Source organism: Lycorma delicatula, chromosome 7 (assembly GCF_047948215.1).
Source record: "Lycorma delicatula isolate Av1 chromosome 7, ASM4794821v1, whole genome shotgun sequence".
NCBI classification, from domain to species: Eukaryota; Metazoa; Arthropoda; class Insecta; order Hemiptera; family Fulgoridae; genus Lycorma; species Lycorma delicatula.
The window spans coordinates 90292462-90318950 of NC_134461.1; the positions used below are offsets into that span (position 1 = coordinate 90292462).

The 26489-nt window shown below is 26.9% G+C and overlaps 1 protein-coding gene across 1 annotated transcript in view; it reads right to left on the reverse strand.

Moving 5' to 3' along the window:
* Positions 1-26489, reverse strand: part of kar (monocarboxylate transporter 10-like protein kar) — a 116084-nt gene that overhangs the window by 15897 nt on the left and 73698 nt on the right. Inside the window, exons 7-9 of the mRNA XM_075371579.1 lie at positions 26285-26425; positions 22607-22832; positions 20999-21178 (exon numbers count right to left, since the gene is read on the reverse strand). Of these exons, the coding sequence (XP_075227694.1) occupies positions 20999-21178; positions 22607-22832; positions 26285-26425 (547 nt within the window). The remainder of the gene's footprint in view (positions 1-20998; positions 21179-22606; positions 22833-26284; positions 26426-26489) is intronic.

Genomic DNA, 26489 nt, shown 5'->3' on the forward strand with positions numbered 1-26489 from the left:
AATTTTTGATGAATAATAAAGAGTACAACAATGCAAGTATATATTAATACTGTAAAACCTCACCAATAATACTAAGCAAATAAATCAGGAACATTAATTTCAGGGACTAATATTTCTTGAAAATTGCATGAATTTAATTTATTGTATTGTACTATTAAATTTTAATCAAAAAAATTTACTGTAACAACTATTAATTTTTATTTCTGCGAGCTCCAGGAATTCCCCATGAGATTTCATAACATGAGAAAAAGGTGGAGATTCCAGGGATTAAAACCTACTATGAAAAATAAATACATAAAACCTTGCTTAAATTAGTTATGTATATAATAAATATGATTAATATTGTATCGATAATGGTGACTTTCACCAAGAAGGCAACAAAAATTTTACTAAAAAAAAAAAAAAAAATCATGTCAACACTCAAATATTACAGATTCAATTCGTAAAATAAATATATAAACTATTTTGAACAACATGATGCACACATTTACAAACAAAGCTAAATAATAAATAACAATAAACAAGGTTGGTATTTAATATATCGCTAATTAAATTATTTAACCCCCAGCAGAAATAAAGGTTTTTCTTCATCTTATTACTATGAAAAAAAAACTTCCAATGATCAGATATTGCTTTCTCCTTCTTTTTTCACTATATTAATTATAAGTAACTGCATTTCTTAACAACTTTATTTATTTACCTAATATTAACAGGTTGAATCTCAATTAATTACAATCATATTTTGAAATAAAATATACAACATAATTAAAAATGGCAATTTATACAACTAAAAATAAAAATTATTTGCAGAAATATGTATAATGAAATATATATAATGGAAATAACAATTTCCATTGGTTTTTTTTTAATAGAAAATATACTTTGAATCACAAAAATTGAAAATTTGAGCAGCAAATACTGTACTGTTTATAAACTAACTGTGCTCAAATTCAAGTAATACTTTATAGTATATGTTATTCAACTTTCATACAATATTTTTAGTCTAAAACAAAACTTGCCATTTATTATACAGTTTCATGATGTTGCACATGCATTATCTGGAATACTAAATTATTGTAAGATGTATTATAAAATTATAACAGAATTATTAACAATTTTAAAATGTGCTATTATAATTTAACCCCTTCAATTTAATAATTTACGAAAAAGGAAAATTTCAAAGTAGTTGGTAGATTTTGAACTAAAAATATTTAACATGAGAAGGCATTTTGTTTTCATGTATACAGACTGATTCTTAAACACAACATGCATATGTAAACTCACACATGTCAAATATGTTGTATCAAATAATTTACACCTATATGTGTGGAGTTGGCAATTTTCAAAATTGAAGATTATTAAAATAATATAACAACTTGAACTGTTTATTTTGAGTAATTAGTGTAAATGAATTTATTGGATTGCTCACTATGCTGTGTTTAATGTTCTTGTATCACATAATATACTGTTGTTTTTTATTTGTTCCTTTTGGGACTATATGTGGTATTTCAATGTTTATGTATTTGTGTTAATAGATCATTAATAAATTTTACTGACCATTTTAATTTACTTCAACAATTTTTAATACAATTTTTAACGTACTTCAACAGAAATAACGATTCAAATTCAATGAATGTGGAATCATTACTTTATACGATAATGACATTAATGTAAATTTAAAATCGGTAAATGAATTTAAAGATAATCTAACTGAATATACATGAAATTTAGCTATTAATCTTATCTAAAATATATGTAATGACTGAAATATATATGTAATGTGAAATACAGAAATATTGTTTTTAAAATAATTTTTGCTCTAGCTAACAAATTTTTGAATAAACAAGTCATAATAATAATTTAGTATTTTTTTTTTTTTTTGTTACAGCAAGAGTAGCTATGTATTACAGAAAAATGACTTTAAACTGTACTTAAAAAAAATATAATCTATAAGAAAAAAAATATAATAAGCAATATTGCAAAATAAAATTAAAGAAAGCAAAACTATATTAAATAGTATTTATTTGTTTACTTGAGTAGTTCAAATACTTTCTTAATAAACAGCAAGTTTTTCTTTTTGTTAATTATCATTTATTATAAATATTTCTATTGTCTGAAAAATGTTATAATCTGTTACATTTATCTATTACTGATAAACAACTTATTTATGGGTTAATGCAAGTTAATATTTATTAATACATATAAAATTAATATGTATATGCAAACTGATCTACGCTTGGACAATTTTTTTATTGGCTGAAGCACACAGAGCTTCATAAATAACATAAATTATATTCAAACTGGTTCATTGATGTCAAGGTATTATGAGATAATTTAATTCTACATATACATATCTAGGGAAAATTGTTTGAAATGATTTTTAAAACATTATATTTATAATCATTATATACTGATATTGAAACAATATCAATCAGTAAATTTAAAACATAATATAATCTTTGTGTAACCCTAAAGTGGATTTATTATAATGAGAATTCATTCATTCCAACAAATGTATCAATTGCTATCTATGAATAAATAATTCTTAGAGAGAAAGGAAAAGATTAATTCTCCACATTTCTTAACCGAGCACCAATTCAGAGCCACCTAAATTTTACAAAAGAGCAGCTGAGTATTAGTGAAGTTGCTAAACAAACTTAAAACTATGAACTGCAAAGTTGACAGTGAAAATTTATTAACAAAGTTTTTTTGTTATTTATCATGTTTGAAAACTACAATTACCATACAATTTATCATACAAGAAAACAACATACAATATAGTGTTATACCTTTAAATAATACCAAGATTAATCAGAATTAATATCTAATAAGTTTATGTTTTTCTTATATAGACCTAATATTATTTTAATCACAATCCTCTACAGGCAACTAGTTGCAGACCAACTAATCATATAATGTTTCTTTTCAGAGAATCATTGTATTAATTGGATAACAGTCCTAATATAAACTGGATCCAGTTATACCCACTTAACATAAACATGGAACTACTTCAAATATTATTTTTAATAAAACCGCTTAGCATATACTAATACCTAAGAGTGATAACAATTATAGTGGAAATATAATTATTATTATTTTTTAATATATCATAGATATATTCCAACATGAAATATGTGCTAAAATTTTTTTATTATTATTGACAAAAACCTTTCTAGGGATTATAACATTAATATTCTTTGCAAAAAACATATCCAAATGTATCTATATACTTAGAATTTTGTCTCATGTTTAACTCAAAACAGGATGCATGAAATTTATTTTGGAATATTTTATCAGAGTTTGAGGAGATGCTTTAAATAAATATATTAATAAAATTTTAAATTCTTCATAAGAATGTTATCAAGGTGTGGGAAATATAAAATTTAATTTATCTTCTAAAGATGTATTTGTAAACAAACTTTTATAATTCCATTATTGTAATTGACTTTATGTTTACTTTTGTAATTGATGTTGTAAACACATTGTTTATACTGATCTATGAATGTAATGTTACTATAAATTTGCTTAGCTTGTAATAATTATATCAGTAAATAATTAATATAATATTGATTATTGCTTTTCTGAAATAAATTATGTATTTGTTAGTCAAAGTAATAATATATTATTATTATCATTACTGCTTCTCCAGAAGTCAATGCCAATCAATCCGTGCAATCAATTACCTGGAATTTAATTTTCTACCTATGTAGTTATTATAAGTTACCTAGGAATCTAATGGTGTTCTATTCTACTTACATGTTTATTTCTTTGTAATAAATTGTACTAATATAAGATAAGCTATAAACATCAAAGTAATTTTAAATTCTAATGTAACATTTAAAGAAGACAAAAAGGATTGACTTCATGTGCAATGAACAAAGATATTCTTCACATGCATGAAAAAAAAATAAAGTAATGCAGCTAAATAGTACTAAACATGAACAATTGTCTAAATGCATACATTTCAATTTATTGCTATTTGATATAATTGATAATTTCAAATATTTTAGTAAATTGCATTCTTTAAGCCTAATGGTTTCAAACGGCACAAATAGATCTTGGTAACTGAAGGATTAGAAGGTAAAGTGACCAATTACAAAGTCATATTCAGTGAATTGGATCCCATAGATCATCTGAAGTTAAGAATATTGGATGAAGTTCATCACATGCTGTTGTCAGTTTTTAGTGGACAGCAACCATCAGTGTCACTTATTTCTTCTTAACAGCTAAGAATACGTTATTTCTCTTTACTTTAATTTACTTTCATTTTGTTCACAATTCATGAGAAATTAATGGTCTATCTGTTATAACATCAAAGTTCAACCAATACACTTCTGTCTCAATAGATTAACAATATATCTTGTGAAAAAAAGTAAAGTAATATTTTGCAAATATCATAGTCCTACTAGCACTGACATTCACTTCCCTCAAACCAACAAATAAAGCTAATGAATTTTCCAAAATCTAAAAGTACATTAAACTAAACAATGTCCAGTCCAGTTACAATCTAAAATAATTTCAAACTGGTGACCTGACCAGGTGAGAAATTCATAACTTTATCTGCTAGATCAATGAATGAAGTAACTACTTGCTTGTGTAAAATTCTAATCACATTTGTAAAATAAATATTTCTATCATAAATTGTAAATTCAATAAATTTCTTTCACTGTGCAGTAAGTTGTAATTTTGTTAATAAGGAAAATTCAGATTTGCAATCATTAAAAAGAAAAGAGCTATAAATTATTATAAAGATAAATGAATAATTAATATTAACTAAAATTAGTCTTTTACACTACAGTACATGCATCATTGTATATACTGGACATTAGTGAATATGTAGGAATGTAACCATAAAAAATCTATTTGATTAATTTTAAAAGTAAAAGGTATAATGTGATCAAAAGGACAAGATACAGAATATCAGTACTTTATGGCTGTCAGGGGGTTGCATGGATGGCATAAAAAAAAAACAGACCTGCTCAGACAAAAGAAGAGACAATCAGAACTGTGTGTTGTACTATACTGATCTCTGCTCTGCACAAACACGGTAGTTTTATCAATTCTTGTAACATAGATACAAAAAAATATTGAGATGCAAAGCAATGAGCTGAATAATCAGCTTTAGCTGCAGAATAGTATTCTCTGTTCCAAGTCACAGTGCACAGCACAACCTGAGCACACCACTTTATTGACACCTAACAAATTATTATTAATCAAATAGCAGGTGCCACTACTTAATTTATGTTGTGGAACTACTTACTTAAGGAAGCCACTACTACTTAAGGAAGCCACCTTAAGGTGCCACTACTTAAGGAAGTATGCTAGTCACAATATTGATGTTAATTATCTTTATTAAAATTAAATCCACATTATAAATATTCATTCAACTTTTTTTTCACCAGTGGCTACAGAGAAGGTTGTATAGACAGAACATTTTTTAGTTGTTATTTTAAACAACAATTATACCATAATTTTGTTAAGCACTCAAAAACTATTATTCTTTTAGCAAGAAAATATGTTAGTAGAGGGAAAACAATATTAATTTCAGACAAAAGACAAGCATACAGAACTTTACAAACATTTTAGAATTTTATTGAATTGTAGTATTCCACACTTGTTCTATGATGCAGCAGGATTAAATAAAGACTCATTAAAATATTTAATTATTATTATATAGCTTTGAAAATCCAAACTTAGAAACAATATTTTAGTTGTTGGAATACATTTAATAGCAATTGCCTGATTATTAATTTAATTGGCTGGCTTGAGACTGGACCTAACTACCAGTTATTGGACACTAAAGCAGATCCTAACTGTAACTGGGCTTGAAGGATGTTATGTGTAACTGTTACCTTACATACAATTGTATTACCGTCATCTATGATAAAATTAAAAAATAATACCTTACGTTTTTAAATCGATGATTATCACACTAATTTTTTGCACAAGACACTAAGCAGGAAATTTAAATAACACAAAATTTTTAACTGTGCCTATTTACTTTACCATAATATACATTAATGTTTTCTCAATTAATACTTTTATGTGTATTGTTTGATACATTTTGTATATAAAATATGTTATTAGGTATCATTTTAATCGCTGATAAATTTGCTACTATATGTATATATACAAATATATATATTAAATTCTATTAATATAAATCAGTACAGAATATTGCATACAGATTCACAATATTCTGTAGTAGGTGGTTTACATTAATAAAATTAAAAATATAATTTAACAGTACAGAGGAATAATATGAATTTTAAAAAACTAATTTTAATAAAATAATATTTATATCTTTCTAAGATTCATAGTATTCCTCTGTACTGTTAACTTATATATTTTAAATTCTGCTAACATAAACCACCTAGTACAGACAATTGAGATAAGACATTTATTAATGTTTATTTTAAATATTCAAAAATTTGTTTTATCTTAATTGTCTGTAATAGGTGATTTATGTTAGTAGAATTGAATGTTTATGTTTAGTTTTACTTTATGTTTATGATGGAATTAAAAAAAAAAACACACACACACACAGAGAGAGAGAGATAGATAGAGAGAGAGAGAGAGAGAGAGAGAGAGAGGGAGAGAGTAAAAAGTGGTCCAATATTTCACCAATACATTCAAAGTTAAACATTAGTGAAAGAGTAATAAACAAAGGTCTGTAAATGCCTTTTTTTCGCCTTATCTCTGGTATTTTATGTTTTTTAAATAGAAATTGGAAAATCTTTTTTCTTCTTTTTCCAGTATGGATTAAGCAATTTTAATCAATTTTGGCAAATCTTTTTAAGCTCTACAAATAAATAGATATGGAAACACAATTAAACATTTTTATTTTGCTGGTAAACAATTACTTATCAACACTAGTACTTCTTGTTCTACTGTGGAATCAAAAATTAAGGTGGCTGCTATTTTTAAATTTATAAATACAAAATTTTTCTATTTTCTTATTTATTTCATATAGAGTATTTATTTAAAAAGATTAAACCATTTTTAGAATTAACATACATTTAAATTTAACATTTTAAAAATAATCCAGTCTGTTCTAGACATAAATTTGTTTTAAAAAAAACACAAAATGGTGGACAGATAGATGAATAAATAAATTTTCCCGATCTATACTTATATGAACTACTTTTCTTGTATTAATAATAGAAACATTCTACTGAAAAATTAAATGACCTTTTTTATAAACTCTGAATATTAAAATTTTAGTTATTTCGAGTTTGAAATATTTTAGAAGTTCACTTTTAATATTCTTATAGCTTTGTATAAGAAAAAGTAATTATTACATATTTGAAAAAAACAGGTAGAAAACTAATTTTTATATGTTAAAGATAATAATGTCGGGTTAAAAAATGATAATAAATATATAATGTAAAGAAATAATGTAGCTAATCATAAAAATAAAATTTGGAAAATTTAAGTCCAGTGATTTACAGCATTTCAAACTCAAATATTTCATTCTATAGTAAGCGATTACTATCTATAGTTGTTTTCAATTTTGTATAGTAAGCAATTCAATTACTCTGAATCATGGAAAATTGTGAAAAAAATGGCTGATTGGAGGGTAAAAATTGTGTGAAATTGGTAACAATAGTTTAAGACAGATGTGCCAGAACCACCCTCACCAGTATTAGCAATCTGTTTTCCTGCTATTATAAATATCTTTTTTGAAAAATGGAAAAACAACTTTTAAAAAATAAGTTATTTAAAGGAATTCAACACCATAGAAGTTATGGATTCTAAATTCTTAGTTGCATGTACTGCAGTGTTCACAATAATACATATATTAATAGTAAACCAGTCTTAAAAAAAAAACTTAAAACATTATCATTACTGTAAAATAATTAAAAATTTTATTAAAATAAATGTAAATTTAATTAGTATACTTTAACTTAATAATAAATAATTCCAACAGATTAAAATAAAAAAAAAATATAAGAATAATCAGTTCTAAGATTAAAAAAGGTAATAATCTTTATTCTACTATCTATTAATATCTTCTTGTGCATACATATTAATTTTACGTTTAGGTTCTGTGCTGCAAGTTTCTTCATTGTTATGGCGGCTGGTAGAACTGGAATTATCTTGTTGCCGTGGATGTCCTATAATAAATTCATTAAAAATAAATAAAAAAAAATAATTAAATCATTTGCTGTCGAAGATGATTTTATTTAAAAATATTATATTTAAATTCAGACAGTATTTTTAATAATAATTATTTTTGCATAAACAAATAAATTAAAAGATTTTGTTGTTGATGATAGGCAATTGAAATTACATAAAATGGTTAATATCAAAATATATTAAATTTTATTGTAATACCAGTGATAAATCACTGCTTACATTTGGTTTTCATCACGGTTAAAATTTTTATTGTTCTTGTTGCATTGAGATCGCAGCTGAAGTTATTGGTAGTAAATTTCTCAAACTGTGAAAACACACAAATTCAGAATATGACCAATTATTGCACTGATTTTTAACTATGACTATTTAAGATCCATGTTGACTTGGATCCCTGATTTAAACAGGGGAAGAATGGCTTGACTGTTGACCTAAATAGAAAATTTGGCCAGAATACCTAATAACGTGGATCAAGTTCCAGCAGCATGTGATAACAAGAAAGTCAGACACTTTCTTGTTACCACATCTTGTTATCAGTCGACTGAGGTTTCAGTTCAATGAGGCAATGATTATAAATTCTCTTCTTACTCAATGCTATCAGAAGAGCTAAAGTTCAAATTCAGAATATACTCTGCTCTATTTGGGTTATATTTTAACTAGAACTGTTTGAAGGTGGTGCACCAGAGAGTTTCCATTCCATAATGGTTGGAGATAGATCTGCACTGTAGTGGATGTCTGCACAGCGAGTCCTGGACCAGGTCTAGCACTTGAAAATAATCCAGTGCTCATGGTAAGGCCATGATATTATAAGGTCCATTATATTTAAAATTTGATTAAGGACATTTTAAAAATTATTATTTTTTCTAAATGACATGATGTTATTGGAAAAAGCTCTGTCTTTCATCCAAAGTGAGCTAATTTTTCTAAATAAGAATTGCATTTTAACTTTCTAAGTACAATTACTTAATTAAAAGTATGAAAACAATATTTTAATTTATTACAACGATCAATATTTCTGTAATTAATAAACAAATTACTAACTTTATTTCTCAGCTTATTTAATGTAATAAATATAATAGCTTCACTTATTTGTCACCTAAGTGAACAGCTAATCTTATTTTTTTAACAGAAACACTTCGTTTAATACAAATTTAAATGCTCAAAATGACCCTAAATCCTCATTGATATGGTTATATTCAAGATGTTCATACATTCCAAATTACATGAACTGAGTTGGCATTTTATAAATGTGCTTAACATATAGGGAACTTTTATAAAGATTTCGGGTATTAGGTTTATAATCTTATTCCTTCAGACAAGAAACATTTCCACAAATTGGTTCCATAAGCCAACCCCTCATTAGGACATACCAAGGATAAACTAGTCCACAGTTCCAGCATCTTCTACAAGGATCTGACAGGATCCGAACTACAATTGCAGAACACAAAATGGGAAAGAAGTGGATAGTGAGAAAGAACAATCATCCACACAAGAAAAACACAGCATGAGACAACTCTGCCTAAAGGATAACTAAGGACTCCTTGTAGGCAGCAGGCATTCATCCACATTTCCATAGATATCACAATATTTTTATCCAAGGAGTAAGGAGCATAAGCAATTAAGGGAAGTTTACTGTAATCAAGTACAAAACAAACAAGAGCCAACGTAACAGCATAAATATTATTATTACCTTCTCTACCGACAGCCCAAAATGTTTATTAAAGTGTAATATACGAGTATTTGTTATCAAGATTTCAGGTAAATAATACACATGATATAATTTTAATGTGATTAACATATAACATAGTTCCTAGGAGAAATTGAAAACTGTATTTCTAACAGGCTAATGGTTTTGGAACAACACCTAGAATATTGATAATGGGATTCTAGAAAATGAAGAATGAAGTAAGAGTATATGCAAATGGTCAAAGCCATGTTTAACAAACTAGTATCTGAGCATTATCTGAGTTAAAGACCAAAGAATGTACAATATATCATCTTTATGTTTTCTACTTTATTTTAGAGGCAAACCACTTACTTCATATAGCACTGTACGTAATATAATATTGCTTAACCATATAGTTTGTAAGACTAAGCAAAGTAAATCATGGTTAACTAGGTTTGGCATTTACAAACTTCATAAAATAATGCAGTGTAATTTAAATGGATCTTATCATAAAGCTACACTATGTTTTACTGCTGGTATTATTCTGCAAAATTCTCACGTAATGACCCTTGTTTTCTTTTTTAAAAAGAAACAAAGGTAGCCAATTAAATCATATTTAACTGTATTTTAATTATTTAGGAATTATTTTAATTATTTACCAGTTTTAAGGTCATAGGAAGTATTAAAAAAAATAAATAATTATTAATTTACATAGAAATTTATATTTAAAGACAAAATATTCAAACAAAATTTTATAGGTTATTCTATACTGTAATTATAGAAAAACAAAGAATTATTAATTTTCAGAAAATAATGATTATTGTTTAGATGTCGACGGACATAAGATAATAAAAATGGTACATTAATTTTAAACAATATTTATTCATTGCTTAACTTAAAAGGCATTATGAGTGGGGTTTGATAACTTTTCAAAAGCAAAGAAATTATTTTTATTTAAAAAATTAAATAAAAATGTTATTTTACTGATTTTTAGGGGCAATAATCTCCTTTCAAATTGAAACTTTTTCCAGATATATTCAAATTTTTTGAGCAATAATAATTTTATTTAATACCTAACAGCTCTACAAAAATATGTATTTTTTTCACTGATTGATTACTTCATTGTTTGATAAATTTTTTTCTAACAGTCAGTTTTTTAATATTTGGACACAGGAAAAAGTTACAAGGGATTAAATCTAGAGAATACAGTTTGTAAGAAAAACTTCTGTAGCATAATTCAAATAATTATGCTTGTGTAATTGCTGACCTATTAATTAATATATTGTTGTGATGAAAAAGCACTGGTTTTCTTTGTTAAATGTTGCTTTTGTTTCATTATTAAATTGATCAAATAAAGAAGTATTTCTTTCTTCTGAAATAGAATTAATATTTTAAAAGTGTTTAATATTATTAAAACTGTTTAATAATAGATTTTATGCAACCTAAAAAAAGAACTACCATAATCTTTTCAACTGATGGAACATCTTTTACCTTTTTTGAACTGAGAAGACACAATTTTTATCTTCCTTTTATTCATTGTTTGGTTGTTCTTTAGTTTTTGGTATACAATGATGAATCCATGTTTCATTGACTGCTATGAACTGACAGAAATATATTTGCATTTTGGATAAACTGCTTTATACAATACATAAAGGGAGCCACACATCTGTTTTTTCTGATTAGTTATAAGGAACATCTTGCAGATAACATTTTCATATAGATGCTGAGTAAATATTCATTCAAGATGTTCTCAAATCAGCAATCTCACATAGTATTTATTTAATGATCTTCCAAGAAAATGAATTTTTATGACTTGGTTATCTCATTTTGCTGTTAGTGCATGTGTTTTTTAAGCTTATATGACCATATCCGAATTTACCAAACCAAAAATGAACAGCCAATTTTGATAGTTGAGAGTCACCAAAGCATTACTTGTTGGTATCTTGAGCCATTAAGGTTAAACATTATATTCAGTTCAGTGAAGGTATAAGGAAAACTAATTCAATACTTTTATTACTTTTTTAAATTCTTTTAACCATTCCTCCCAGAACCAGACCTGCAATTAAGTATTAACACAGTTCCGGGAGGTGCCTTCACCTCTAGCTGCCATATGTCTTTTACTAACTTATTTTTCTCTTTTCTTACTTTTCACAGAAAGCCAAGGATTGTGTGCTCATTATGACTGCCTGTGCAAATTTTGAAAGCAATTCACTTCATGGCAGGTTGTCTACAATCAATCAATTATTGGCATCCAATGCATGAAGTATGTAAAATTACTTCATTTGAGACTGCAATTTTTATTCACCTCTATCAGTTTTCTTATCTTAGGCATGAAAATCATTTCTCTTCCAATTCTAAATGTTATATTTAAATATTCTGAATCAATTCAAAAGTTTAAAAGTTGTAAATTCTTAACAACATAATTATTGAAAAAACCTTTCTGTATCAAAAAAAACATTTAAAACTGTAGATCATGAATATCCTAAATCACACTTTATTTCTGACACCATCAATTAGTAAAAGGTTAACCATAAGATGAGAAATGAACTTAAGTGAAATACTGCCAACCACCTACTGGAGTAATCCAGTGCTACAGTAAAGAACATATACTCGTGTCATCAGAATTTAAAATAAAAATAATAATTTGTAGTCAAACTGTATGGTAAGCTGTAAAATGACTCTACATGTTAAAAAAATATAAAAAAAATCATGACATATTGCATATAAAACAAAATATAAATTTGAAGTTAAATAACAATGTTTAAAAGGCAATGCAATAACTGGATAGCAGCATAACTGTGTATGAAGTTAATTCATCATCATTAGAAGATTCTTCAGTGTTGAAAGTTGGTGATCTAGCAGGTAATCTTGGCTGTTTTGTTTTCAACACACCCAATCTTCTACTTTTCAGATTAATTATCCAGTGATCTATTTTTTCTTTTTCACCTGGTCTATCCATCACAACAGGCATTTTTCTCAAGACTTGTCTTCAATTTTTCCTAATAGTAATTTTTTCTAGGTTGTCTTCCTGCTAGCATACTATTATCTGAAGAATTGCAGTATTCACCGAAAGTGTATGAAGGATAGCTTTTTTCTGAACACAGAATTCTTTGAAAATTGACATATTTGTTCTCTTCTCCATCTATGATACTTCTAGCATCCTTTTATATACACATACATTCTTCTTTGGTCTTATGCTATAGTTGCCCAAGTTTTGGCATTGCAAAGAAAAACTGGAATCACCTAGCCCTTCAGCAACCTCAGTATGGTGTACCTACTTATAGCATGATCTTTCTAAATCACAGACAGCTTTAACATAGCATCTCTAGCTAATGTAATACTCTGCCAAATTATGAAATTGATTACACATGAAATATTTACAAGTACTAATAGAATAAGCAAATAAAAACACAGTTTTAAGAAAGTCCTGAAAAATCACAGCACATCAAACATAAAAATCTGTTTAATTTATTTAAAATTATAATAATGAAAAATAGTTATAAAATAAATTAAAAATTTAATCCTATCAGAAACTTTTGCATTAGTGTAAAGGGCTTGGTTTACTTTAAGTAAAGTAATGTAAAAATAATACTGTTCTGTCAAACATACATCAGTAATTTTGCATCAAAAGGTAAAGTAGGACTGTTTGATTAGAGTTGAATTTCCTTCCACATATATTTAAAATAAGGAATGTGATGCATAATTACAGTCAATAAATTTAGAATGTATTTTAGTAGCTTTTTTAAGTGTTCAGTAATCAGCGGAACATAAAGGCATAATTTTATTACAACTTCTTAGATTTTAAAAATATTTTACAGCTATTTATTGTAAAACCAATAAGGACAGTTCATTAATATTAAAAATACATAAGTATTTATGTTTATTATAAAATAGTAATAAATAACTTTTTTTACCACCTTTATGGAAACAATTTTATTCATGGATTTTGTTTATAACATATTTATGGAAAATAGACTGAAGACTGAATGTTATGCAAGAAAAATAAATAGAATGGGTACAGAGGAAATAAGTATCAGTTTTCATTTTAAGAGTTAATCTTGCCTACTTTCACACAAAATGGGGAATTAACTACTTGTATTTTTTTTGTTATACTGTTTCTTTACAAAAAAAAATTGTATGATATTAAAACTCAACTATATTTGTTTTATTTATATGAAATTAACGACATTATCTGGTTTCTCTAAGGGAAAATACAGAATTGTTACTGTAATAAAAATTTAATGAATATACGTGTTAAATATAAACAACAATGAAATAAGAAATTCATTTTAAAAGTACATTGCTAAGTAAAAAATGCAAGTCATTTGGAGATGCGAGGTAAAGACAATGTTACTCTGTCATAAAGATTGGTGGATATATAAAATTTTTGGTATAGTAATGTGCGACTTATTATTAATAAGCCCATTATGTGTGAAAGTTGAGATGATATTTTATTAGGAAGGGTACTACTACATTTTTAATGAACACACAACCAGGTAATAATGAGACATTAAAAAATAATAAATAAATTAAAAAAGATGCACAAAGAAATGAAGATTTTATTACAAAATTAGAAAAAAGAAAACACAATTAAGTACAAAAATATTCACAATAAAGAAAAAAGTACAACACATGCAAACAGTTAAGGAAGAAACATTATTAAATATATATACAATAATATAAACAAAATAACAGATAAAAATATAACATGCACATAAATTACTACAACTACAATAATAACAAAAACATACAAGTACAAAACATAGTACAATTAAAACAAATTGTAAATCAAATTTATCACAAATAATTAACTTAATGAAAGACTAGATCCAACAACCAATATTGTATAAGTTAAGAGAAGAAAACCAAGAGCAAAATTATTATTTTTAATAAAAAAAAAACTACATTGATCAGATATACAGACATTTAGATAAATTTAAAATAGAAATCAAAGCAACAAACAATTTTTGTAAAATCTGTAAAAAATAATTTGAGACTGATAAATAAATATAAGATTTATATTCGGCAGGTTTTCTAAGGGAACATACTTTTGGAGTTATATTTCAAGCCATTTTAGTAAAACTAAGAGGAGAATTTCCTCTTTTACTTTGGAAGGTGATTTACTTGTAGATAGAGGAATTGAAGGAAGCTAACTATTTCATATGTGATTGAAAAAGGTATGAATATTATGATATATATATATATTCACTAAATAATCTGTTTTTATTAGTTTTAGTATAGCTGTAGTTTTCTTATTATTCTAATACATAAGTCCTTAACGTTTTTGTACTATATACAATATTACAGCTTTAAAAATATATACAAACTGAATATATAACAATGATTTTCATCATGAAAAGAGTAAAGCACGTTTAGAAAATCATGTGTTGTAAATGGCAAAACAACTGACTAAGTCACTGCCATACAAATACAAAAAATAACAGTAATAAAACATAAATGAATCAATTCAATTAACATATAAAACCCATGATAAATTCTAAGATGTTGTTCTTAGGAAAGAAAGAAATAAGATAGATAGATAGATAGATAGAGAGAGTGAGAGAGAGAGAAGAAAACATTATTATTTTTCAACAAAATTATTAATAAAATACAAATCGTAATGAAAAAAGAACAACAGCAGAGCTTCTGAATTTTTAATATAATTTAAAATAATTAATTTTTCATAAACTAATTAATAATTTCAAGTTGAATTTAAGATTTCACTTTAGTACTGAATATTGCTGTATAAGTAAATAATAATAAAATTCAATTGCCATTCCAAACATAGACTTTTAAATTAAAAATATGGAAAGAATACAGATATGATTTTTGGAAAAATGTTAATAATACAATTTTAAAACAGTTCAAAAAATATACAAGATGATTTCAAAATTGAATCTTTATGTTTCAGAATAGTAAAAAGTATTAAAAGAGAGAAATAAAATACAAAATTAATTGAACAAGAGAAATAAAAATATGAAATGAATAGATTACAAAATGAAATGATAAAATACAAACAAATACAACTCCAAAACAAAAAATTAAAACACAAAAATCAACGTAAAACAGTTCACGATATTAACACAAAATATAAAATCTTGTATACAACTAATGGAAACAGAAAAAACATTCACAAATATAAATAAATAAAACTACTCGCTTCACAAATCTTATTTAAGTTACTGTTTACACAGGGAGAAAAAAATTTATTGGACTTAATAATTAAGAATATAATCCTGAAAATTATTGAAAAGAAACAATTTTTAAACAACATAATTAAAACAAAATTTCATGATGGCTGGAAAAGGAAATAATAAAAAATGAACAAAACTAAATTTCAAACATAATTCATGGTTTAAGGTTAAGTAAGCAGCGCTGTTAATTTGAATATATTGTGAATGAAGCAAAAACTGCTACCAATATCAGCTGGAATCTTAATGCTAGGATGACAACAGTGATGGTCATTAGAACAAGTTACAAATGCATAAACAATATATAAAATTGTATTTAATGCGAAACCATGAAACCTAAGAAAGGCAGAAGATTGAGGCTTTTGAAATGTGGTATTGAGGAAAAATATTGAAACCATTGGCCAGACAGAGTGAAGATTAAAGAAAAAAAACAGGTTACTGATTAATTTAAAAAGGATAGTAAGGAGAAAGAGAAGTTTAGTTGGTGCTGTCTGTTATGCCATTCAAGCGGTTTACCATGAAGTAGGAAAACAGTGTGAAAGCAAGATTACAGCAGCAGCTTAAGGATGATGTCAAGAAAAGTCAATCGTTGAGCCGTGGAATGAAAAAAAACTGTAAGGCTCAAAAAACTTTAGGATAAAAAGAAGATGAAAAACTGCTAAATTTGAAATTTGGTTAACAGTTCCCCTATTTTAAGTAATAAATATTAAAAGGTATTATTTTTTCTGAAAGGAGAGCTGATAATTTATTAGCGAATGGCAAATTATGAAATAATAAATAAATAAAATGATAAAATTTCAAGAAAAGAATTAAAAAAATTAATTTAAAAAGATGCATGCAGAAAGTATTCACATTTAAACTATTAAATTATTTTTTTTCTTTAGAGTTTGTGGACAATCAACATAAATTACTGACAGAAATAACATTAAATATCAATGAAATCAGTACACTAATTTGTGTCATTGATATGTAATTAATATACCAACTGTATGTCAGTTTACTATGTAGTTTTAGTACATTAACTGTAATCAAATTATGCAGAGATAAATTAAATGAAACTTATATAATAAAACAAATGTCATTCTTTTATTTGCAAATATTAAATCATACAACATAGTTTTACAGCAAATTAAAATAACTTTGTAAAATCATTTGAAATGATTAATTTATTTAAATAAAATATAAATATCAGAGGATCTTCTGAAAAAAGAAAAAATGTTAAGTACAGAATCTGATTAGAAATTGGCTAGTAAGAAGGCGATTACATGATTTATATGTGCTTTAAAGCTGTCAAAGTACGCATGCTATTATCTGATCTCTAATCAATTTTACAATGGTACTATATTGCCTGTAATAATATTACATTTTAAAACTAATAAATCTGATTTCATTAATTAAAATATTGATCATCAAATTACAAACATGCATATTAATTATACACATATTTATAATCAAAAGACCATGCCTCTTTTTATATATAAACATTGCCAAATTAATTTTATAGCCACTGCACAAATGTAAATGCTCAAGACATATAAACATTTTACATTAAATAGATAATAGACAAATAATCCTAAACTTGAATAAAATTATAAATTACTTCCACAAGCATAAAAAAGGTTCAAAATAAATCAATAAATTATCTAATTAAGTCAACTACTTATCTAAGGTCTACTGTTATTTTATAATGATAAATACAGTTTTGTCAAATTAAAAAAAAAAGAAGAATTTCTTAGTGAAATGAGCAAAGCATTTGATATCCAACCATTAAAATAAATGCAATCCTTAAAATAAACACACACATCCACACACATGTGTGCACATGCATATACACATTCATAGAAAACATAGCAAAGAATAATTACTTAGTAATATATATAAATAATAATATATATATATTAAATAATAATTACATAAATAACACAGTAGAACAAAAAAAATATTTCTCCTAAGAATGAGAAGAAAACAGTTGTATAGAGTAAATCGCGAAGAGAAAAACCCCGTTTGAAAAAAGATTTTATCGGATCACGTTAATTAATTATTAACGATTAAAGTTAAAAATTTTTTGACAGTCAACCATATGATTTTTTGATGTGTGTATTGGAAATTTTATACAGAATATGAATTTCTGAAAATTATATCATAAAAAAAGAAAACAAGAAGAATATTGATGTCTGAAAAATAAATAAATAAATTGAGAAAAGGTGAAATCGGGAAATACCTTCAAACAAGTGTTAATGATAAGCTATAAGGGTAATAAACAGCGGGTTGCCGTAGCATTGTTGTTACCTTTTATTGTAGGGATTACGGCAGCCCAACAATGTATTATTACAATATAATACAATTATATTATATGTGATTTATATTTATATTGTGTATTACAATTTTTGTATTGTAATACAAAAATTCATTTAACAAAATCAGTGAACTAGAAATATAAAAATGTCCATTATTTTGATACCATGTTCCTCCTAATAATATTAAAAAAAGGTTTACATAAAGAAAGGTCTGGTGGAAATTGTTAGTGTATCAATGTTCAAAATCAAAAATAGCAAAGTAATTCAATCTGAAGAAATCATTTTCTACCAGTTTATGTTTCTACAATTTAAAAAAAAAAATAATGTATGAAAAATTTACACCTTTTCTTTAGCTTGATGAATTAATTACACACATAAGCTTGAAGCTTGTCCATGAGAATATGGAAATAGAATTTTGTAGCATATGAAAAATGCCATGCCTGACTGGGATTCAAACTTGGAACTTCTGGATGAAAGGCTGAGATACTGACACTCTACCATGGAAACATCACCACAGAAATTTTGAAACCAAACAATACTATATTCACTTAATACTTACAAAAAATAATATTAATTATTCATACAATTATGTGAATAAGAGCAGAAAATGAAGGAAAAATAAGCTCTGATTCAAAAGGGAGTAAGATAAAGATATAGCATGTCCTCATTATTTTTCAGCTTCTATACAAAAGAATCAGTATGGAATTGACAAAAAAAAAATTATAGTAGAGAACTACTCAAATAGAAAAAAAGAAAAATGTTACAATTTGCTGATGAAATTCTTTTAACAGAAATCATAAATCAGTTAAAGGGAAATTCTAAATGGTACAGATTTATTGCTAAGATATAATTAGAAAATAAATATAAAACAAGATGAAGAAGTATTACAGAAAGAAGAATAATAAGAAAGAATTAAATATAAGATAAAGGAATATAATACACTGACTTATAGAAAATAAAGTACACATCAAGAGTAGACAACAAAACCAAGCGCAGCTTTCATGCAGGAATGACTGCTAGTGTAAAATACAATCTAATAGTAAAACATGGACAATAGGAAAAACAGGAAAGAAAGTAATAAAGGCTTTTGCAATGTGGTGCTACAATAGGATACTGAAAATAAGATGGTTTATAAAATATGAAATGAAGAAGTTCAAAGATGAGCAGAAGAGAAGGGAAGTTGAATCTAGTAAAGAAGTGAACCAAGTTGGTGAGCCATGCATTAAATTATTCAGGTTCAGCTGATTACGTTGAATACAAAGTAGGTTGTGTAGATATGTGTTTATGGGCAAACACTGCACAAAATGATTAAGATAGTAATTATAAAGCAAATAATAAGTGCACAGAATTTAAAAATACTGCCGAAGTTAAAGATTAACAAAAGAACAATAAGGACTGGAGAATAATATCAAACCGCTAAAATGGCTGATGATAATGAAAAAAATTAGCTTAGGTCTGGTGGAAACTGTTAAGGGTGTTTCAATGTTGAAATTCAAAAACATAAAAGTAATTCAATCTGAATAAATAATTCTGCACCATTTTCTATCTTTTCTAAAGTAACTTTTTCTTTTCTTTTTTTAATAAAGTATGAAAAAATTAAAAATTTTGAAACCAATAATGAAGTATTTACACATATTAATTATCTATTATTTCCAATTTGCATAAATGTCTCAAGAAACACCATCCTTGAACCTGAAGGAGTTGATGCAAGGATAAAATTCCAATTTCTGAAGCTAAATTCAATAAATTGATTGCCAGAGACCATTGAAATTAAACAATGGTTGGTAAATTTCCTTCTCTACATTATGTTGGTATGCTGCATTACTACTAGTGGCTAAAAAATCATACCTAATACGCTACTTAAGATTGAAATAAGAATATAAATAAAAAAAGGTTATATAAAGTAAAATGACTGATTGATTTACCTACAGATATCTTCTGCAGTTGTCTTAAATCGGCATTTCATTGATAGCTAAATCCCTAATTCATAAAATGACTGCTCATAGCTTATTACATTTAGAATTTCGAGCCAGGAAATGTTTTTAATTAGAAATCAACAACAGAATGATGAATGAGGACTGTACTAAAGAGCTGCTAGCATTAAGCTTAATTGGTTTTGCCATGCCTTGAACTATCAATCACCTTCATGGAAAGGTTAACACTAATCTTTGCCACTTACATATGGTAAAAACTATGACTTTTGTTCATTTAGAAAAATTAATTGTAACTGTTAATTTTTATTTTTATTTTGAGTACTGATTCTTTTAGGTTTATAAAACTAAAAAAATGATTATTAAAAAAAAATGAAACTGCAACTAAATGAATAGATTTTTTACATATAAACATTAAGGACCAACTGTATAGAAGAGATGAATAATCTATTCATAACTTTGATTAGAAAATCCATAAAATTTTGTAAATATAGCACTTAACAGTTATTAAAAAAAGAAATTAAATAGTAATTAAAAGAAAAATTAAACAATTTATTAAATATAAAATTTAAATAAGCTAAAATAAAAGTGAAAAACTGTATTTTTAGATTAAAGAATAACTGCTCTTATTATTTTGAGAATATGCATCAGAATAATTCTGCTGATCTCTTTTATTACTATATGGTACTGAATAAGAAAGCGTATATGAGGCTGATAGAGGAAGGGTATTTCTTATTGGTAAAAAGATGGGTAAAGAACCAGATGAAATAGTCTTACCATTTGATAACTCACACTTTTCAACCGATTGAAGTAGTTGAGTTGTTACAGCAGAAGGTTCTACGTTTTGTCTTTTACCAGCGATGCTGACTAAGAAGAGAACAAATGCACCAAGTATTGGAGGTATACCGGCCAACAGGAATGGTATTGTATAGGATTTTGTGTGATCGTACAATAAACCTGTAAAAAAAAATTAATAATTTAATATTACTGTTAAAGTAGTGGGTAATCATAAAGCCATATCTTCTCTCCCTTTCTCTGCATATATAAAGAAGAATATGTGTGTCCATTTGCCTTTTATACAGATTTACAATTTTATTTAAATCGATATGAAATTTTGCAGACTAACAGTTCCAAGCTAGAGGAAAATTTTTACTTACATTTCATTTTGAAAAAATACCCCCAGCATCTTAAGAAAAATTTTATTGCCCAGCTTTTCATTTTTTCATGAATCTCGAATATGGTGAGGAAATTTACCAATGTGGAAGGTGAGTTTCTGAAAGCTGATAAAATTTGTTACAAAATGCAATTTACCCGGCTCTGAGAGCCTTCTTAGTTCCAAAGTTATTAACAATCAAAGTTGAAAATTGGTGTACAACCGTTTTATTCTTTGCTCTGTTGTGACTGTGTAACCATTTCATCTGCTACCTTCTTCTCACCTGTTTTCCATCTTACTGTTGGTCTCTCCTGCTCAATATTAGGCTACAAAATAATCTAGAAGCTGAACTTCAAGAAGCATTTCGAACTACCAAAACTGAATCAAACAAGTGTCAAAGAGCTAGGTGTCAAGTACGCATGCAAAGCGTACTTGACTAATGGCTACCTGTAGGTAGCCACTAGTCAGCAACAGAAAGCAACTTGCGTCTAAATTTATTAAGTAGATCATTCAAGTTTTAATAACAAATTAAACCAGCTTATTTATGCTTTAAAAACTCATGTCACAATATTTCAATCATTTTTGTGGTCATCTTCAGTGACTGAAGTTGCTGTTTCTCACTCTACAATCAGTTGATGTTATTGCTAGGAATTTTCTTGAGAAAGGAAGATGCATGTTTAGAATGTGGTTGAAAAGTATATTGAATATGAAATTGTATCAGCTTATTTAGTGTGTAATTGTAGTATTTTGTGTGTAATGTTTAGTGTAGTAATGAGTGATAAAATGTGATGCATTTCAGTGTGAGTTAATATGCATTTTGATGTTTTTGATAATATTTATTGATGTTGATTGTTGTTTGTGATTTATACCTAAGGGGTGTTATGTAAACTAGGATGGGTAAATGTGATTGGGGGTTAACTTAAAAACAGTGCATGTGCAGTAGTACTTTAGAGGTGTAGCAACAACTCTAAAGCTAGTCCTGCATGTGAGTAACATTCTATTTTAAGATAATAAATTAACAAGCATTTAATTAGTGAAATTAAAAATAAAAAAACTTACTGAAATTGAACAAAATATAATGAATAACAATAACAGTAATTGTATAATATATTTATATATATATATATATAATTTTTATATATTCAATTTTGATATCGTTTTATATAACTTATGACACATGAAAATCATAGAACTGTTGTACATATTTAATAACATGATGAATAGCAACTTGCCTGCAATTGGAGGTCCAATAGTTAATGGAAACGAGCAAAATCCAAGAAGGAATCCAATTGCCTGTCCAGCACCTTCTTGACCACAGAGATCAAATGCTATTGGTCCTAACAGACTGATAAAACATCCATCAAACAATCCCATTATAAGGACAATAATAATTAATACCACAAAGTTTGGGCTTACAGTCATAAGCATTGTAACTGTACCAATAAAGAAAAAAGACAGCTGAAAAAAAAGAAAATATTTATTACTATATTTAAAAGTTGCTTTCCATTTCGTAAGAAGAAAAAACTATAAAAAAGCACTAAAACGTACAGCAATACACCAAGATGAAATCATCATAAGCTCTGCATTTATTTACAACACAACAAACCTTAACAAATTCACTACTGTCAGTTTAGCAGCAGTCATACTTTTTTGCAGCATATTTTGTAGATGATGTTAACATTATTTGTATTAAAATTGTACTTTTTTCTATTCGCTCAACCAGACAATGTTAAATTTCACACTTATGTATGTAATTTACTGTTCAAAGACGATTACTTAAAAAATATACAGACATCTTCATTTTCAAATTCTGATAAACTATAACAGTTAAGATAAAAAATAAAGTACTTATTTTTAATACTTTATCACATAACTCAATACATCCAATATTATATAAATTTCTATTACTGAATAGATGCAGAATCAACCGGGTTGGTCTAGTGGTGAGCTCGTCATCACAAATCAGTTGATTTTGAAGTTGAGAGTTATTCGGATTTGAATACTAGATCGTGGATACCATGTTGTTTGGTGGTTGGGTTTCAATTAACCACATATCTCAGGAATGGTCGACCTGAGGCTGTACAAGACCACACTTCATTTACATTCATACATATCACCTTCACTGAAGTAATACCTAACGGTGGTTCCAGAGGCTAAACAGAAAAAGAAAGACTGAATAGATGCAGAGTATTTTTATTGTTCTGATTCTCAACATAAAGGGCACATTAATTTGTTGCTCTGCCCTATTTATCCCAGTCTTTTTCATGGTTGTGATAGCAAAAAAAATAAAAGAAACAAATTATTATTGTTTTCTCTAAAAGTAATACTCAGTTAATACTATAATTAATACACTCAGTTTCTATGATAGCCATTGTAAAGTTGTCAATTTTCGTTCTGAATATCAGTTTCATTTTGTGGGTTTGCTGTTGCGGAATTGAACACTCCTCAATTAGGAATATTCTATACTTAGCTTAGCATCGGACACTTGTTTATTTTTTTAAATAGCTATTTAATTTTACACTTTTCAGAGAGACATATGTCTCATATCAGGTTCCCTACAATTGTAAACTTACAGCACCTAACTTAACATACATGCACATTAAATAAACTAAACAAACTAGTGGACTAATGTTGCAATTTTATATTAATGAGCATAACCAAACAACTGGCTTGGTGTATCCATCTTATTTAAATTAAAGAAGACTGTAAATTAACAACTGATGATAGTCTGAACTGTTATTGAATCCTATACTACATTAAAAAGATATTCATAAAATGTCATAGCAATTCTAATGGAAATTATTCAGAAAATAATGCTATTTAGAAAAATTTCTCTTAAGATAACATTTTATCCTATCACATTATTATTAATTATCAAATAATTATAAAATATACAAAATAATAATCAAAATCATTGTTTTTATGTTACAACTCTCGAATTTGTAAAGGGACTTCATATGTGTATAAAAATATAATGAAGGAGTTTGTGTAAGTTCTATGCAAATGCATGGGGTCTAAACTATGTTAACTTATCTTGAGACTTCAAGATAAGTTATCTTGGGACTTATCTTGAGGTTCAAATTCTTCATTTTGGGATCGTGCTGGAATATCCATGTTTCATCACCCATGATAACATTGTCCAAAAAGTGAGGATCATTTGCACACATTTCCAAAACATCTTGATGAATTTCCATGAGATTTTTGATCATCTGTCCAAATTCTTGGAACAAGCTTTGTTCGTGCAAACTTTTCTCATGTGCAAATCCTTGGTCACAATCTTGGCTGATAGTTTTTGGAATATTTAACATGTTGGCCATTAAATGAACACTCATTCAATGGTCTGTTTGCAAAAGTTCTTTCACATGAGTCACATTTTTGTCATTTGAGGAGGTTGATGGGCGTCCAGCATGGACTTCGTCACCGATCTCTTCACGGCCTTCCAAAAATGCCTTGTGCCATCTGTAGACTTGCCTTTGTGATAAACACCCATCCCCGAAGGCCTGCTGAACCATTGGAAATTTTTAAAAGAGAAGCGAGTGCTTCCAATGAGAAAGCACTCGCTTGATAGTTGACTTACACCACCATCAATCCCAGCAAATGATAGTGCGCGCTGTAACATAGTCACTTCACAATAAAAGTATGACATTACTTTCTGGACAGGCCTTGTATGTTCAAAAATCAAGAAGCAGTTGTAAGAATAGAAGTTGAAGAAAGGCAAAGTTCTAATTTAGAAAGGAGCAAGACAAAACCACCTCTGTCCATATTGCTTTTTAAATTGTATATTGTAGAAGCAATACAAAAAATTCAATATACACTAGGAAATATTTGAAATATTTCCTAGTAGTGATCAGATAGTGGAATAACTATCTGAGAAGAAAAAACAAAGATACTAAGATTTACTGTCAAAGACATGTTATTTTGACAGAAATTGCAGATGAGTTAGAAGAAATACATACATGGATGGATTTACTGCTACTTGAATATAAATGAGAATACGAGTAAAATAAAGTTAACAAAATGTGACACAAAGGTGGATAATGAGGAATTAAATATTAAGTGATGGGATCAAGAAGTACTAGAATTGGGAGAATTTAGTTTTTACGTGATAAAATTACAGAGTAAATGAAATACTATACATATCAAAAGTAGATTGGAACATGAAGGACAGTTTTTTCATGCAGAAAAGAACTCTGGTAGTATTATATGCAGTTCTTAGAGTTAAAAAGAAATTTAAATTTTATTGTAATAAAACATAGGCATTAAAAAAAGGGAAAGTGATGGAAGAAAATAGAGAATAGAGCCTTTTGAAATGTGGAGTTGAAAATTAGAAGGGTGGAGAATGTAATCAGAAGAATGTTGAAAATTAGGTAAGATGATAAAATTTGAAATAAGGAAATTTTTAAAAGAAAACATAAATTAAGGGCAGAATCTTGTAGAGACAAACTAAGTTGGTGGGTCATGCATTAAGACATCCAGTTAATTTGGTCAAGAAGGGACTTGAAGGTAAAAACAGTATACTAGGACAAAGATTGGAATATATGAAACTGATATTAGTGAATGTAAAATGTAGTAAATACGTTTCAGTAGATGAATGTTATTATTATTATCATCATAACATATTATCCTATGTTTTAACCTTAAAAGATTAAGGTTAAAAGTTTGGGACAGACCAGAAAGGAATGGAGAATAAACATCAAACTGGTCAACTGACTGATGACTTTTAACAAATTTAAAACAATGGTCTGAAGTAAAACAAACAGAATTAATTATCAGAAATCAACTCATTTAAGTAATAACAAAGTTTATGATTGACTCTTTTAGTAAATTTAGCCATAAGAAGAGTTGTTTAAAACTTCACTGACTAACTTACAAGGTAATCCTATTAGGAATAAACAAACAATGAAGCTTACTTGCTGAAGTAATATCCTATTAACATTAGGATTATCAGCTATCTTTCCAAAAATTAATCGGCCTAAACCAGATGTTACACCGACACAGAACACAAGATTTTTTCCATCATGACCAGGAAAATTATCCTCAACAAACTTTCCCTGAAAAAAAAAAATTATTAATATAGTACTATGTGATATTCTTTTGTATTTCATGTTTATATTA